Genomic DNA, 14,736 nt, shown 5'->3' with positions numbered 1-14,736 from the left:
TTTCGATGTATTTAGGTAAGTACATATGCATATGACCAGTTTTATATCGCGCAGCTGTGAGTATATGCGTTTATTTACTTTCATTAGTCTATCTATCTATCTTATTTCTGTATATTTATATGGCCTTTCCATACGTCTACTCACCAAAATTGTCGCGAGCGCCTTTTTTGCCCGTAAGTGACATTATCGAAATGATATTAGCATGTCTATGGTGTTAGACTCTTGTGATATATTTTCTTTTAATATATTCAAGCGTTATTTAAGTACGCTTTCGCTTGGGAATATCGTATGTGCGCATTTAATTTATATAATGCACTGACGAGCCGCTATATATTATATATGCCACATTAAGTGCAACTTATTACCATATCCTAAAGGTCTCATTTAAAGTAGCTAAGTAATATGTAGATTACACTCCCAAGCTTGAAATAAAATGCTATAAATTCACAACAAATGACAGCTGACGCGGAAATAAAATTAGCTCTGTGTCATGCTTAAGATAAGAATATACGTATATATGCACCTATATGCGATGGGTTACCATTATTTACTTCATATAAGATAACGACATTATTTGAGAAAAGATTATGGAGCTAAATGTAGTGAGGAGAATGAAATAAATATTTTCTTAATATAATCAGCGCATATCACATCAAAAATTAAAATTATAGAATAATCTCTAGAGCTTTTTTTCGAGGCGGATGCAGTTTGGTGTAAAAGTATGGCTACTTATGGTTTAAAAACGCTCGACCTTCAGCAGCCAACACCAATTCTTCAATTAAATGCTTTTCTTATATAAAAATACTACCTTACAGCGTGAACGCCAATAGGCCACTGATCTGTTAGAACCCCTGTGAGAGGCTAGCTGTACTGAGAGCTACATAAGTGCTCAATAGATTCCTTGCGATCGATCTTGGTCCAAACGGATTTTGCGACAGCGCAAGAACTAATGGTAGCCCATCGCTGGCCAACCTCCCGCGAAGCCTAACTATCCAGTGGAGCACCGACTCATTTCCATTCTACTGATTGCGGGGGTAGGACGCTTTTTCTAGCCAGCTCGTCAGCTGAAGCCAAAACTAACATTACATATTATGTAGAATATCATAGAGCGCATCAAACATCACTTCCTTGAGGCAAACTTATTCTTAATCGTATATCATGAAATGGACCACCTAGGCCATGTAATTTGAATCCTTTGGATTTCATTCTGCTGAATTACTTTTTATGGAGTAGCTACATTCCTGAATAAATTTGTTTCATCCAAATTTAGTTTCATGTCTAGAGTGATCATTTGAGTTTCGGAACAGATTAAACAAAAGCATAGAGTGTTAGTCATTAAGGTTGTGGATACGTCGTTCATAAAACTAAGAATTTGACCATAATTGTCTCCACGAACACCAGTATTCTACTGTAACTTGACCTTCACTGAATTATCTATACCAGCAAGTAAGTACTGCAAGTGCAGTCTGCAAAGTCGACTCTCATAGATGCATTTTCAACATTTTTAATTACTTCAGAGCATCTATAGCTCTGAGAATACAAAATTGCCTGCTAAAATTGCAATAAATCTATTTATAATATGTATTATATACTCACAGAATATCCAGAGGCAATTTCACCGAACAATCACGCAGCAGTGATGAGTGTTGCCGCTGTTGCTGTTGATTCTGTTGTTGTTCTTGTTGATTTGACTGGTGATTTTCTGGATGATATGCTGAATGCGATGCGGAGTGGTGAGAATACTGTTGTTGGTACTGATAATGTTGTTGCTGTTGTTGTTGTTGTTGGTGTTGTTGTTGATGTTGCTGTTGCTGCTCTTGCTGATATTGGAAATGGTAACGTTGTTGTGTACTATGATATTGTTGTTGTGGATGTTGTAACAGATGTTGTTGCTGTTCGCGATATTCATCCGTATCATTATTGTTATTGTTGTTATTTGTCGCGCCACTGCTTGCGCGTCGTTTAGCGGCGGTCATCAGTGGGAGAGAGAGCGGAGCTGAACTTTTGTTAGGGGAGGGAGGCTGTAAATTAACTGTATGAGATTAAGGTAAGCAGCTGTGCTTCTGGTCGATATTAAGAGTAAACGGAGTTGCAGCAAATCAGCCGTGACAGGTGAGAAAGTTTTCGTCGCAAATTGAATTTACTATATAAAGTGGTGGAAGGTGAGGGCTGAAGAAGCAAATAAAATATTTAATTAACTGCACGTGTAATAGCCGTATGGGTGTGGCTCAATTAAAAGTTGTTAAGCTGGAATTTTTTTTTCTTTTTTGAGTACGTGTGTAATTAATAATTAATTTTTGGTTCTTTGCTTGGTAGGCGTGATTTTCACGAATTGAATTTAATATAAATTTGATATTTGTTTGTTGTAGCATAAAGCTTTTAGTTTTTATGTTAGTATTGTAATTATCTCACAATTAGTTTAGCTATCTTTTTTGTAGCTTTGGAGTTTTTTTCTTTCATAAACTGTTTTACCACAGATAAGTTCGGAGTGTTGAAAAAACGCTCTAAATTTTGCGTTTCTTTTTCATGCAATGTTATTTTGCACATTATAATGAAGCTTAGTTCTTAGCAGCCGATATCCTCTTGAGTTTTGCTTCTTTCTTAAAAAGTGTTTTGCTCCCTTTACTTAAAGTTTTTGCTTAAGGAATGCTTAGCGGTCTTTAATTTCAAGTCATATAAGTCGGTTTTTGTTCAGCGTTCGCTTACAAAATTCTCTAAAGTGCTTTCAGCAATTTTAGAGCTTTTATTTGTATGCTTATGAAGCTTTCACAATTTTTACAACTTATAGTTTCTTAAACACTTTGTACCAGAAGTAATTGCATTTTAAGTGTGGACTATATACAGAAAGCTTTTGATACAGTTTCTAAAACAATTTAAGCTTTTAATCAAGTTCTTTTAAACTTTCATGGACTCTTGAACTGCAGTAATTTTGGCTTAAAGATTTTAGCTCCGTTTGACTTCAATTTCATTAATTCTTAAATTCAATAAATATTTTCAAACACATTTTGGCAGCTATTTAGCAGCAATTCGAATACTGTCACTCAATTGATTTCTTTTCTAGATGAAACTTGTAGACTGCCAAGATTTTTCAGCAAAAAGTTCACTGAGCTTTCAATTGCATCAAAGCTGCCAATTATTACATTTTTGTTGCTATATTATGACAGCCAACTACTTGTTTTTATAGAATATAATATTGTAAGCATTCAAACAATTATTAATACCGCTAACAGTTTCTAGTTGCGGTTGCTGTTATCGTTGTTGCGGTTATTGTTGCTGCGCGCTTCAGCAATTGAATGGCATCACTTTACACCGGAACTTAAGTGGCCGTTTAATTTCCGTCAACTATTTCCGCTTTGCAGCAAATTGCATTAATGACAGCACATTTCAGCCGCATGCAGACAACAATAGACGATCGCTGAATAGAACAGACACCCACACGCGCCGGCTATCAATGCCAGCAAGAGCTCAACAACACACACACATGCAACACTGTAAACTCACTGACTGACTTCGCTTGTCTAATGAACGGCTAAATAGACACATATGTGTTGTAAGCATGTGTGTGTGTAAGTATATGTGTGCGTTGTGCGCTGAATGCGCTGAGCGCAATGAAGCACAAGATTTTTGCGCTTTGTCTTTGGCAAAATGTTGTTGTTTGGTTGTTGTGCAGCTTGCAGTAGTTACAATTATTGCTGTTGTTGTTTTATACGCTATTCAAACGACTATTTAGTTGCTGCGCCACTTGACGGCAATCGGGTGAGCAATTTTGCTTAGTTCTGCCTTAGCTGTTGTGCCTTAGCGTTTGCTTGCCATGTTAAGTCATGGTACCGGATAATTAGATTTAGCGCGCTTCGCTGTTATTCCTTCAATGCGCCGACATCACTCTATAGACACTGCGGGCTTGTATGAAGTTGCTGTATAAAGCATACCTACACATACATCACTAACACACCAAAGTAGCGGTGGTTGAGGCGCCGTCAAAGCGTCTGTGTGGAAAATCAACGTAGATTGTTTTATCGCTCGTCTAAAGCATCGATGTAATTGTATGTGGCGTCATTGTATAGACATATAACGATTGTTTCCTTATACTGTTGTTTCCTTGCGCCTATTGTTGTTGTAATCCTATTGTTTAAGCGTACATGAGATCCAATAGTTGTTGCGATACACTAACGCTACTTTGTGCTTTGCTGTCGTGCCGCTTACATTAGCTTCAACTGGCTGCCGTTGCCACTCTGCTGTTTTGTTGCTATGAAATTCGCTGCTCTGGCGCTTCTGTGGTCTTTATATCTCCTCTTTGTTGCCGCCTTTGTTAATTATGATACAGTTTGACGCTTTATTTGCTATATTTCTTAGTCGATTGTGGCTGCCACGGCTGTTGCTGCTGCGCCTCAAATGCGCTTGGCGACAACACTTGTTGTCACTTCGTTGTTTTTATTGCTGCCGTCGAAGTTTTTGTTGTGCTTTGCTTCTTTTTCATTATTACTCATTTTATTATTATTGCAACATTTCCGTTGTCGCGCTCAACATTTACTATATTGCAATTGTGTTACATGCAGTCGCTTCTTACAGCTCCTGCTATTCGTATTAATTTCCTGCACGCCCGCTCTTACCCCTTGCGTCGCTAGTTGTTCGTTTCATTTGCATTTAATTAGAATTCTGTTACTTTTTTTGTCTGGCATTCATCAAGTGCCTTTGTTGGCTGTGTTATCGTTGTAATAGTTGTTGTTGTTGCTATTACTTTATTGCTGTTGTTGCGCATTATTATGCGCTGCAGCAAAGGCATAACTTTTTATTCGCTCGCTTAAACAAACGAATATGCATTTGCCGTTATATTTTCTATGTGGTTGTTTGCTTGTGTGTGTGTATTTGCCTTAACATAAATAGTTGCTGTCGTTGTTGTTGCCTCTGCAATTGTTTGCAATTATTGGTGTTGTTTTTTGTACTTTGTCGAGCAGTAAAAAAAAAAAAGCAATAATATTTTCAGTTGAAGTTCCTCATCAAAGTGATGAGAGCATTTAATTTATTTATTCCCTTTTTCACTTTTAAATTTTTTTTGCTGATATGTATGCTGGTTTCCTTTGAAGTGAAATGTTTTTGATTGTAAAAATTATATTATTTTTGTTTTTTTCTTTTCGCTTTTTTATGCTTTTTTTTTAGTATTTTAATTCGATTCTATTAACCTATTTTCCGCTTATTGTGGCACTGTTGATATGTTTGGTTGAATTTGTTTGGTTTTTTTTTTTGTTCTACTACATTACTTTACTTTGTATTGTTTTTTTATCAATCAATCTCGTTTGTGTTGAAGTTGATGTCGTTAGCGTTGAATTTAACTGCAATTAAGAAGAATTAAAAATTGCTTTACAAAACATTAATTTTGTTAAAATTTTACTAATACATCAGTGAGCGTCTTTGTAAAAACTGACACAGGAGAGGGCAAAATAGTATAACATAAATATGTCTACATTTTTTTTAATGGAATAATAACAATAACAGCTCACTATAAATTCTCAGCTATTAAGAAAGATCTTCTCAGGAGCACCCTTAGTGTGAAGCGAAGGCGAATTTGGCAATTACAGAAGAAAATAAAAAAACGCTATCAAAATTTATACAATATATTTATACATATCTTTAGAATACACGGTAATATTTTAGAGATTTTTTTTATTTATTTTCAAGAAAAAAATTAAATAATTTTCAAGTTACACGCGATTAGCGCAGTGAGAGCTAAAGAAAAAAAAATCATCGACTGCTGCAGTGATTCTGGTCTTACCCGTAGTTTTAAAATAATTCTCTAAAAGACAAAAAACTTCAAAAATTTACAGACTGGCAATGTTTTCAAAAGAAATTGAATTTTACCCTATAAATTTGTTGTTTTTGGTCTGCCAAAGCTCGATTATTTGAGATGTTATCTTTATAGGTATAACCAATAAATATGGGAAACAATTTTTTTTCTTTTTGTAATAAATGTGATACAAAAACCGGCACCCTGTAGAAAAGCCTTATACATTTTTTTTGCGAAACTCGTGTTCTGTGCAACAAACTGAAATTTATATATTTACAGTTAGCTCAGCTTCAGTGATGAGGCACATTTTTTCTCCAAACGAGTACGTAAAAATGCAAAATTTCTGTATTTGAAGTGAGACAAATTATGAAGTGACTATTCAGCGTTTGCTGCATTCAGAAAAGCGAATTGTCTTCTATGACTGTTTCATATAAAGCAGATTACATTTATGAGTTCAACTCAATATATATACTTCCAAGAAGCGAAGTTTTGAAACCGTACAAAACAAACAAACTTATAGTTTCAGAGTTTTATTGGGATTTCTCTCCTTACTTAGCAAAACCACATTCTGACACAAAATATCGACTCTAATAAATTTTCCACAGCCAAAAATTAAATTGATGCACCATTTGCTAGATTCTTGCTTCGATGTACAAGATGAATATTTTCCATAACAATAAAACTAATCTTAAACATTAACCTTCATTTTAATTGCAAGTGAAATATGAATTATACAAAATAAAAATTTTAAAAAAAATTCTTTATTTTTGCATTAAATTTAAGTCGGCGTTTTCTTCAATAAAGTCGATTTTCATAAGCTTCTCTTGAGGCGACCTTTCACCAGCAAAATTATTCGCCATAGACACGAATCACGTAATCACTTGTTGTAAGTTCCAAACTATAGGTGGATCCATAAGAAGCTCGCCGGCCGCTTCTGGGCGTTTGCTTCCCATTGTTGAGAGTGTAGAATCCAAATAAGAGTTTGACCGTAGGAAATGATGATGATTCCCTGCCAATCTCACCAAACTATTAGCAAAATCTGAGTATAAATACTGTCTTAGTCACCGCCAGCTAACCACCATTTGAACACAATCATTTTTGCTTCACGTTGTCATAAGTGACCCACTATCTTCCCCAGTAACCACCTGCATCTGAATTCCCAAAAATTGAGGGAAAGTTTTTGCCTTATAAAAAAATACTAGTACTACCCAGTCGTAATGACAATTGTAGCAATAAGGGTTCGAGCTACTCCATTCGCCTGCTGAGATTCCTTCGTGGTTCTGTGGAGAATATTTAAAAGATCATGAATTTCTTATTAGCTGGCTTATTAGCCAATAATATAAAATGTTTTGAAATAAAAAGGCTTTCTAATAACCAAAATATTGTGATAAGAAAATTATTGATATGTCATATGTCATGGATGGACAATCTTCGATTCTACGTATGCCAAGAGCCAATTTACACATTCGCAATCATTATAACCGCACTTTACTGATCCCAAAATTTAAACCTTAACCCGAAAAATATTTTACACGGGATTTATTATTTGATTAAAAGCATTTCTCTAATCGCAAAACTTGAGTGTGCTTTTGTCAAAAGCATACAGTTACAAATAAATGTTTACGAAATCTTTAAAACTTTGACTTTAATGGACATTAAATTCTGCCCTACATACTATGCCTTCTATTAGGTAGAGCATGCCAGTTTTAGGGAAGAAGATAGGAGAGGTAAATAAAATGGAGCGTTGCAGGTAATTTCATAACGAAACGTGCAAAAATATCGAATAAACTTCTTACTACTAATGCCATTTGAACCGGTAATGCCCACAATCACAAATACTATTACAAATACAAATACAACTACAGTCACAAGTACGGCTGCAACTGCAACTGCAAATTTCCTGCAATGCAACATATTGACTGAGTCCAAATTGCATTTACACCAAGCTGGCATTGCAGCTTGTTTGTCTCACTTTCCTTATTGCTTGTTTCGCAATAATATCTTCCCTTCGCCTTTAACCCATTCGCACAAATAGCCACACAACTGCAACACTCATCGTGTGCTGAATTCAATCTCGTTGCCGCAACGGGCCAAGAGGAAGGTGAAAGGACAACCAAAACCAAAAGTTAGAAAAAAACTAGCAAAAAGTGAAGCGTAGGCGTCGCAGACAATGCATTTCCGGCATACATGTGGCATAGCTGTTGGCAAAAGTGGCAGCAGGCACACACTTGCAACACATTCATCTGTGTAAGTGTGCGCTGTGTGTGTGGGTGATACAAAACTTTATGTAACGGCATTTTTGAGCTCAATAAGGATGTCTTTTTGTGTGGGTGTCGCTGCAGCAGGCAATGTACTCACAATGCGACATGACCACTTGTGGCATCCATTCATTGGCTGTTGCCATCTTTTTCAATTCGCTTGCTGATTGTAGTAGCTTTGTATCACATTGAAAATTTATTTTCGATCTTTACCGTACATGTTATCTTTTGTTATTCTTACAGACATAACGCTTTGTAGGCATATCAATTGGAATGTTGATAGACTCTTCAAAGAATTGCTATTGCTACGCGTTTGTGTCGGTTTTTATGAGTGCTGTAATTCTGAAAAACCAATAGCGAATTGTATTTGAAAGTGATTTTATGTCACTTTGATATATGTGTGTGCATTTCTTACAATCTAACATATGAATACTTCTATTGTACTGTAATAGACCTTGTAAATAAAATTGAAGGTTGAATTTAGCTTATCTTTATAAATTAAGAAGGCTAATATAATCTTGTTTAAGCTAAGTTAACGCATATATTAGCAGTTTTTTATGGTATCTTGCGAATGTATGTCGTATGTAAATCTTCTAAATTCCTCTCATTTCCATAAAACTGGAATAAATTGAGAAGGAACACAAATTTGCTTTGCGCTAGCTATTAAAGGTAAAACTTATTGGCAAGACTAAGAATCCTCTGTGCAGGCCTAAAAGCAATATCAGATTACTTCATCTCATAGAAATAGATAGGTTAGGCATTCATTTATATTACTGACTGCTTTGAATATGTGGATCTTAGTGCCTATGACTGACCTTTTACCAAAAATAACGGTCAATGTATAAGATATATTATAAGAATTTTCATATACCTAATATAATACGACAGTATAACGTTTTCAGTTACACCCTAACTTAGCTCTTCCTTTCTTTTTTTTTTTTAATTTCAAGAGATCTGCCCTACCGAGGGTGCTTCTTCAACTTTCGTTTGGGTGGATGTGTGCAACAGTATTAAATTATGTAACATAAAATTTAAGACTGAAATGATGAGTCTCAGTCTGCTTTGCTGGAACATTTCAACTCTAAGTACTACCCCGGTGTATACCATAGCGGCCACCGGCCGGTATGATAGAATATTTATTTTTTTTCTTATTACGTCCGCTATATTATTATATAGATGTCTCTTTTTTTGATTACCCTAACCCCTACTAAGGGCAATATCGACAAACTTTTTTATCTTGTCGGCCATTTTAATTTTTTTTTTTAATGATGCAAGATTTATAAACTGACCATTTTTTTAACCAATTTGTTTTTGTTCTCGGATTTCGAGGTACCGAAGCTAGTTAAAGTGCAATCTTCGATTTTTACAGTTTGTTCAAGCATAAAAATGTTTAAGGGGAGCGCTTAGTTTCGCTCTCAAAGTCTAAAATATTATAAATTAGAAGGCTCGCCCATATATTGTTTTATTTGCTACCTTATATCTAACCGGTGATTCCAATATAATTTAGCATTTTCTTTTTATCATTCTACTCTTTATAATATGTTTCCATTTCAATTTCGAAATCAATTCGATTTAGTGGCATGCTTATAAATAATAAAAAAACTGAAACTTTCGGATCGGATGTTTCACTGAGAAACAAATTGTAATGATCTGTCCATATTCATAATATTTTCTAATTGTTGTAAAAACAGTTAAACAATAACTCAATAATTTTCTAACAAGCTTTTCCGCATCAATATTTTATGAACATATGCTTATGTTTACATATATTTAACATAAAAATCACTTAGTTTCCATTCACAAAGTTCAAAAGCAAAAATAACATGCTTTAGACATAAAATTTGCTTGTCAAACGCGACGAAAACCGTCAGCAAAGTTACATCCTTAAAAAGAAACCGAAAGGTAACTATTAAGTCGCCACCAGCACAGACAAAATACGAAACTTTTCTCGTTAATATGTGCACACACACTTACATACACAACGAAACGAATATACCTAAATAATTTACATTACTTATGTTCACTCCAACGTTTTTACTCCCCGAACAGAGTATAACAATCAATAGGAAACGTCAGAGATCCTATAAAATATATACATAAATAATTAGCATGATGAACTGAGTTAATTTAGCCATGTCCGTCTGTCTGTCTAATAAAAACTAGTCCCTCAGTCTTTAAGCTATCGATCTGAAATTTTGCACCAGTCCTTTTCTCACTAAGAAGCTGCTCATTTGTCGGGACGGCCGATATCGAACCACTATAGCATATAGCTGCCACACAAACTGAACAATCAGTATCAAGTGCTTGTATGAGAAATTTTTTCATTTGACGAGGTATCTTCACAAAATTAGGCTTGAATTCTTATCTAGGGCAACAATGTAATCCCCAAAGAAAATGTTCAGATCACATCATTATATCATATAGCTGCCATACAAATTGGCCTAGAAAAATCGGAATCAAGTTCTTGTAAAAAACATTTATATTTGTGTAGGGCGAAGCTATAATATTCGGTGCAACCGAAATTAACGTTTTTTCTTGTTATTAGCAAAGTTTTCAAATCAAAAACGAAACGCATACACGTCGAGTGAAGGTTAAGAAAGATCATAGTTTACCGTTACACGTCTACCTTGTTGTGGGTGTACACTGTTAACGGTACCTTAAACAAAAGTAGTTACCAAGCAGATAGCGGTACAGACAATGTATGATAGCATGACACTTAACGTAATCACTTAAGTGCACGCAACTACGTTAACAACAGCACACTATATGACCTCCGCGTACACACAAGCGCTTAACCGCGCTATCACGGCAACCACTTCACTCATACTTTCATGTGGTTAGGCTTCATGCAGCTTGAGTTGGATATGATGATGACGATGAGCACAAGCACATTGAAGCGTTGCGTATACGCCGCGTACGACCTTCAGGGAGACGCGACACAACAATGACACATATATATACAGTTAGTTTGGCAAATAAATCGTCACTATAGACACAAACCATGTTTACCACGCACACACACTTCAACAAGCACTCACTATAAACACATGTGAGCGTGCGCATGTTTCGAACTCATCAATAACAACTCAACTAGAAACTCAGCGTTGCTCGTTGTTTGTCATGCTTTGAGGCACAACACCCATTTATCTGTCTCGCTGCCTTTTGCTGTCTACCGATCTGTGCGCTTATGTGTGTGTGTATTCTTAATTATTTACTTCTGTTCTGTGCTTTTCGTTGCCGTCCAATATTATTAATGTTCAGTGCGCCTAATTGTATGCTGCTACTTTTTGTAAACAATGCCTGCGTTTGTCAATTAACAAAAGCGCCGTTATCTAAATGAAGGGAAAGAGATTCAGGGCTTTGTTTGAAACATTCATTCTAGGCATTCTAGAAACAATACGGTCCCAAAAGTAAAGATAAATAAATAAAGTGCCTACAAAGGTTTATATAAGGGCAGCTAATGCGACCGAGAGTCCTTGAATTCCAATAAATGCAAACAATAAGCTGTATGCATATGCATATTCACAGATACATATGTACGTTTGTTAATAAAATTTTATAGCATATTTATGACTACACGTCTGCGTAATTATTAACAGCTTACCATAAATTATACGTTCTTTAATAATTTTATTGGCCTAAAAACAATGTGAAATCATAAAACTATGTGCATTGCAGGCGCATTATAAAACCCTCAGGCAAACTGGGTTGCCAGTCAACATCTAGTGGTGCAATAAATTTTAAAATTATTTTGTATACTATTTAGTATTATTTAAATACTAATTTATTTTCCTTAGCTTGCAAATGCACAGTGACCATGAATATAGCGAACAAAAACAAATACCAAATCAATGATTTTAAACCCTGAATAGGGTGTATTAAATTTGCCACGAAGTTTGTAACAGAGGAACGTCGGAGACTCTATAAAGTATGTAAATTTAGTCCTGTCATAAGAGCTGTTACAAGTTCAGGCTGTTATAAGAATATAATTAAATTATACTTTTTAATAAATTTAATTTTATTTGATAACGCACTCATAAATGCACAAAATTTTTATCGAAATGGTCACCTTTGCTTTGTCATAAGCACTCAAACGATCGCTGATATTAGAACAATTTAAATATAACTGTCATATGAATAAAAAAATCAAGTCTTAGTATGAAAAGAGTTTTTATTTGAAAAATTATCTTGACAAAATTTGTTATACTTTATTTTCAAAAGCAACGCTACAATATCCGAACAAATTGTTCAGATCGGACCACATATAGCTTCCATTCAAAAAGAATGATAAAATAACATCAATAATCTAATTGTCAATGTATTGAATTTTAGATTCATCCTAAATTGTTTTTGGCACCACAAAGACCTTATCAGTTACCTTAAAATCACATTAAGGTTAGCTTCCCTCAATAATGTAATCTAAACTCCAATACATCGATATTGCGCATCATGTCCATCATAAATAAGCTTAGATGTTTGATTTCGACTACAACTAGTTAATATGAAAATACCAAGCAGAAGGTGTCGAGTTAAATCTACCCTAACTACTTTCAAACTACTTCGACAATTGACATGCTGTAAAAGTTTTAGCCTCACAGTTGGATAGGAACATAGACATTATGAGTTTATTAGTTTAACGCTCTGCGCCACGCAATATATAGGAGGTGACATGAATATCGTGAATAAAAACGCCTACGAATGGCTTTCTCTTGATAGAAATGCGCTTGTAGTTTAGTTACTGTCTGATGAGAGTCGAAGTTTATTGAAAAATGTCTATAGATTTATATGAATTGAAGTTGGGACAATAATAGATGCTGCAAAAAAGTTAAGACATTCTCTAACTGTCCCCATGGTAGCCTGCATGATATTATAACTTCCAAAGCCTACACTGTTTTTATGTTGTTTTAATAACTGAACAAACATTATTGACCATTAATTTAAATTGCAAAACATAATATAATAAAAAATAACAATTGAATATATTTTTAAGCGCTTTTACCATAAATGTAATTAAAAATAATGGAAAAAGTTTTTATAAAAGTTTTGTGTTTATGTGCGCGTTCACTCGTTTGTTTTACGTTGTTTCCATATCATATCAATAAAAATGGAAAATCAACAATTTTAACAATCAATCAACAGCTTTTTTTTAATGGAAATTGATTATGTCTACTATAATAATAATAAAGAGCAAAAAATATACATAAGTATTATAATTAAATATAGGAGCACGTGCTCATGTTTTCAAGCGCACCATTAAAGGCGTTACCACAACAAAATTATATTTACACACCACACCCACACATATGTATGAGCAGCACAAGCAATGCTGTTTTTAGAAATAAATATTATTTTGCATTATTTCCGATAATATGTTTTTAATTGAAATTTCGAATGAAACATGAATTCTGCAAATTTATAATGAGAAAAAAAAATAATTCAAACGTAATTATGCATCAAATATTTGATATAACAAAAAGATGAAATTCTAGAAATATTTAATGACTTTGGCACAAAGAGGAGTCGAGTTAGTACACGAATGCATATGTTTACACAACAATGTATACGTGTATATATTTATATATATATAAATCAACAATTTTAACAATCAATCAACAGAAATTTTTTAATGAAAATATATATATTATATAATATATATATGTATATAGAACATATACGAGTATGTGCATTTATATATATATTATATACCTTGTGATTGCATCAACCGCCATCTTACCACTTTGAGATCGATGATGTAAACTAAAGTGAGCAAATTGAAATTAAGCTCAAGCAGAAACCACAAGCAGCCCGAGCAGCATCATAAAGTAACATATATATACATATACGAACGTCCAACAACAGTCTCGACAAAATAAACTTTTCGCGAACATCATGTCAAGAAAGTGTGTAGCCAAGTGTGGTTGGCTGCAAGTTATTGTGGTAGAAGCCACATACGCATGCATGGTGGCACTTCAAATAACTAACGTTGCTGTTGTTGTTGTTGCTGGCAAACTTAAATGCATAAACACATGTATGTACTCTTACGCATAACACTGCTTTACAAACATTGCATAAACTAATAGTTGGCAATTCCCAGTGTTTTTGCATCCATTATATGTAAGTATGTGTGCAGAAGCCTGCGTTAAAGCAACTATCAAAGATGCCTTCCAGTTTGCCAACAATTTCGATGATTTCTTAATTGAATTATCAAGTTTCTAATTTGCTGCAATGCCACTGCTGTATTGGTGCCGCAAGTTTAAGTATGTGTGTGTGTGTTAAAAATCTTTTATTTAACAAAATTTACTTGAAGATAAGAAAAAGATTTGATTTATCAACAACATATTATAATGGAAGAAAAAATTTAACTAAAATATTTTCGGTGAAAAATATTTTCTCAGAAAGTTCCATGAAATATGGATTCCAGTTTTAATTATGATTATACTTAACACAAACTTAATAATGCGGAGCAAGTTGACCTTTGACTTGGAAATTGATCTTGAAAAATATTACCATAAATTACTACAGCCAGTTAATAGCAATTTTTCTTGGTCCTTAAATTTTCCATAGTGAAAAAATACATTAGAAACCAAGACTCAAGCACTGAAAAAGTCTTAGAAACCCTGATCTAGAACATACTAGATTAAATTAAAAAATCTTTACCCTTCAAAAATAAAAAAAAAATTTCATATAGAAAACTAA

General features: G+C 34.2%; 1 protein-coding gene across 1 annotated transcript in view; it reads right to left on the bottom strand.

Annotated features, from left to right (window-relative positions):
• Positions 1-14,736, bottom strand: part of Hs3st-A (Heparan sulfate 3-O sulfotransferase-A) — a 155,120-nt gene that overhangs the window by 38,613 nt on the left and 101,771 nt on the right. The window contains exon 4 of the mRNA XM_014247350.3: positions 1,597-5,330. Coding sequence (XP_014102825.3) covers positions 1,597-1,976 — 380 coding nt within the window. The 5' untranslated portion in view covers positions 1,977-5,330. The remainder of the gene's footprint in view (positions 1-1,596; positions 5,331-14,736) is intronic.

This window comes from Bactrocera oleae, chromosome 4 (assembly GCF_042242935.1).
Source record: "Bactrocera oleae isolate idBacOlea1 chromosome 4, idBacOlea1, whole genome shotgun sequence".
Classification (NCBI taxonomy): domain Eukaryota; kingdom Metazoa; phylum Arthropoda; class Insecta; order Diptera; family Tephritidae; genus Bactrocera; species Bactrocera oleae.
This window is presented reverse-complemented; position numbering and strand designations above follow the sequence as displayed.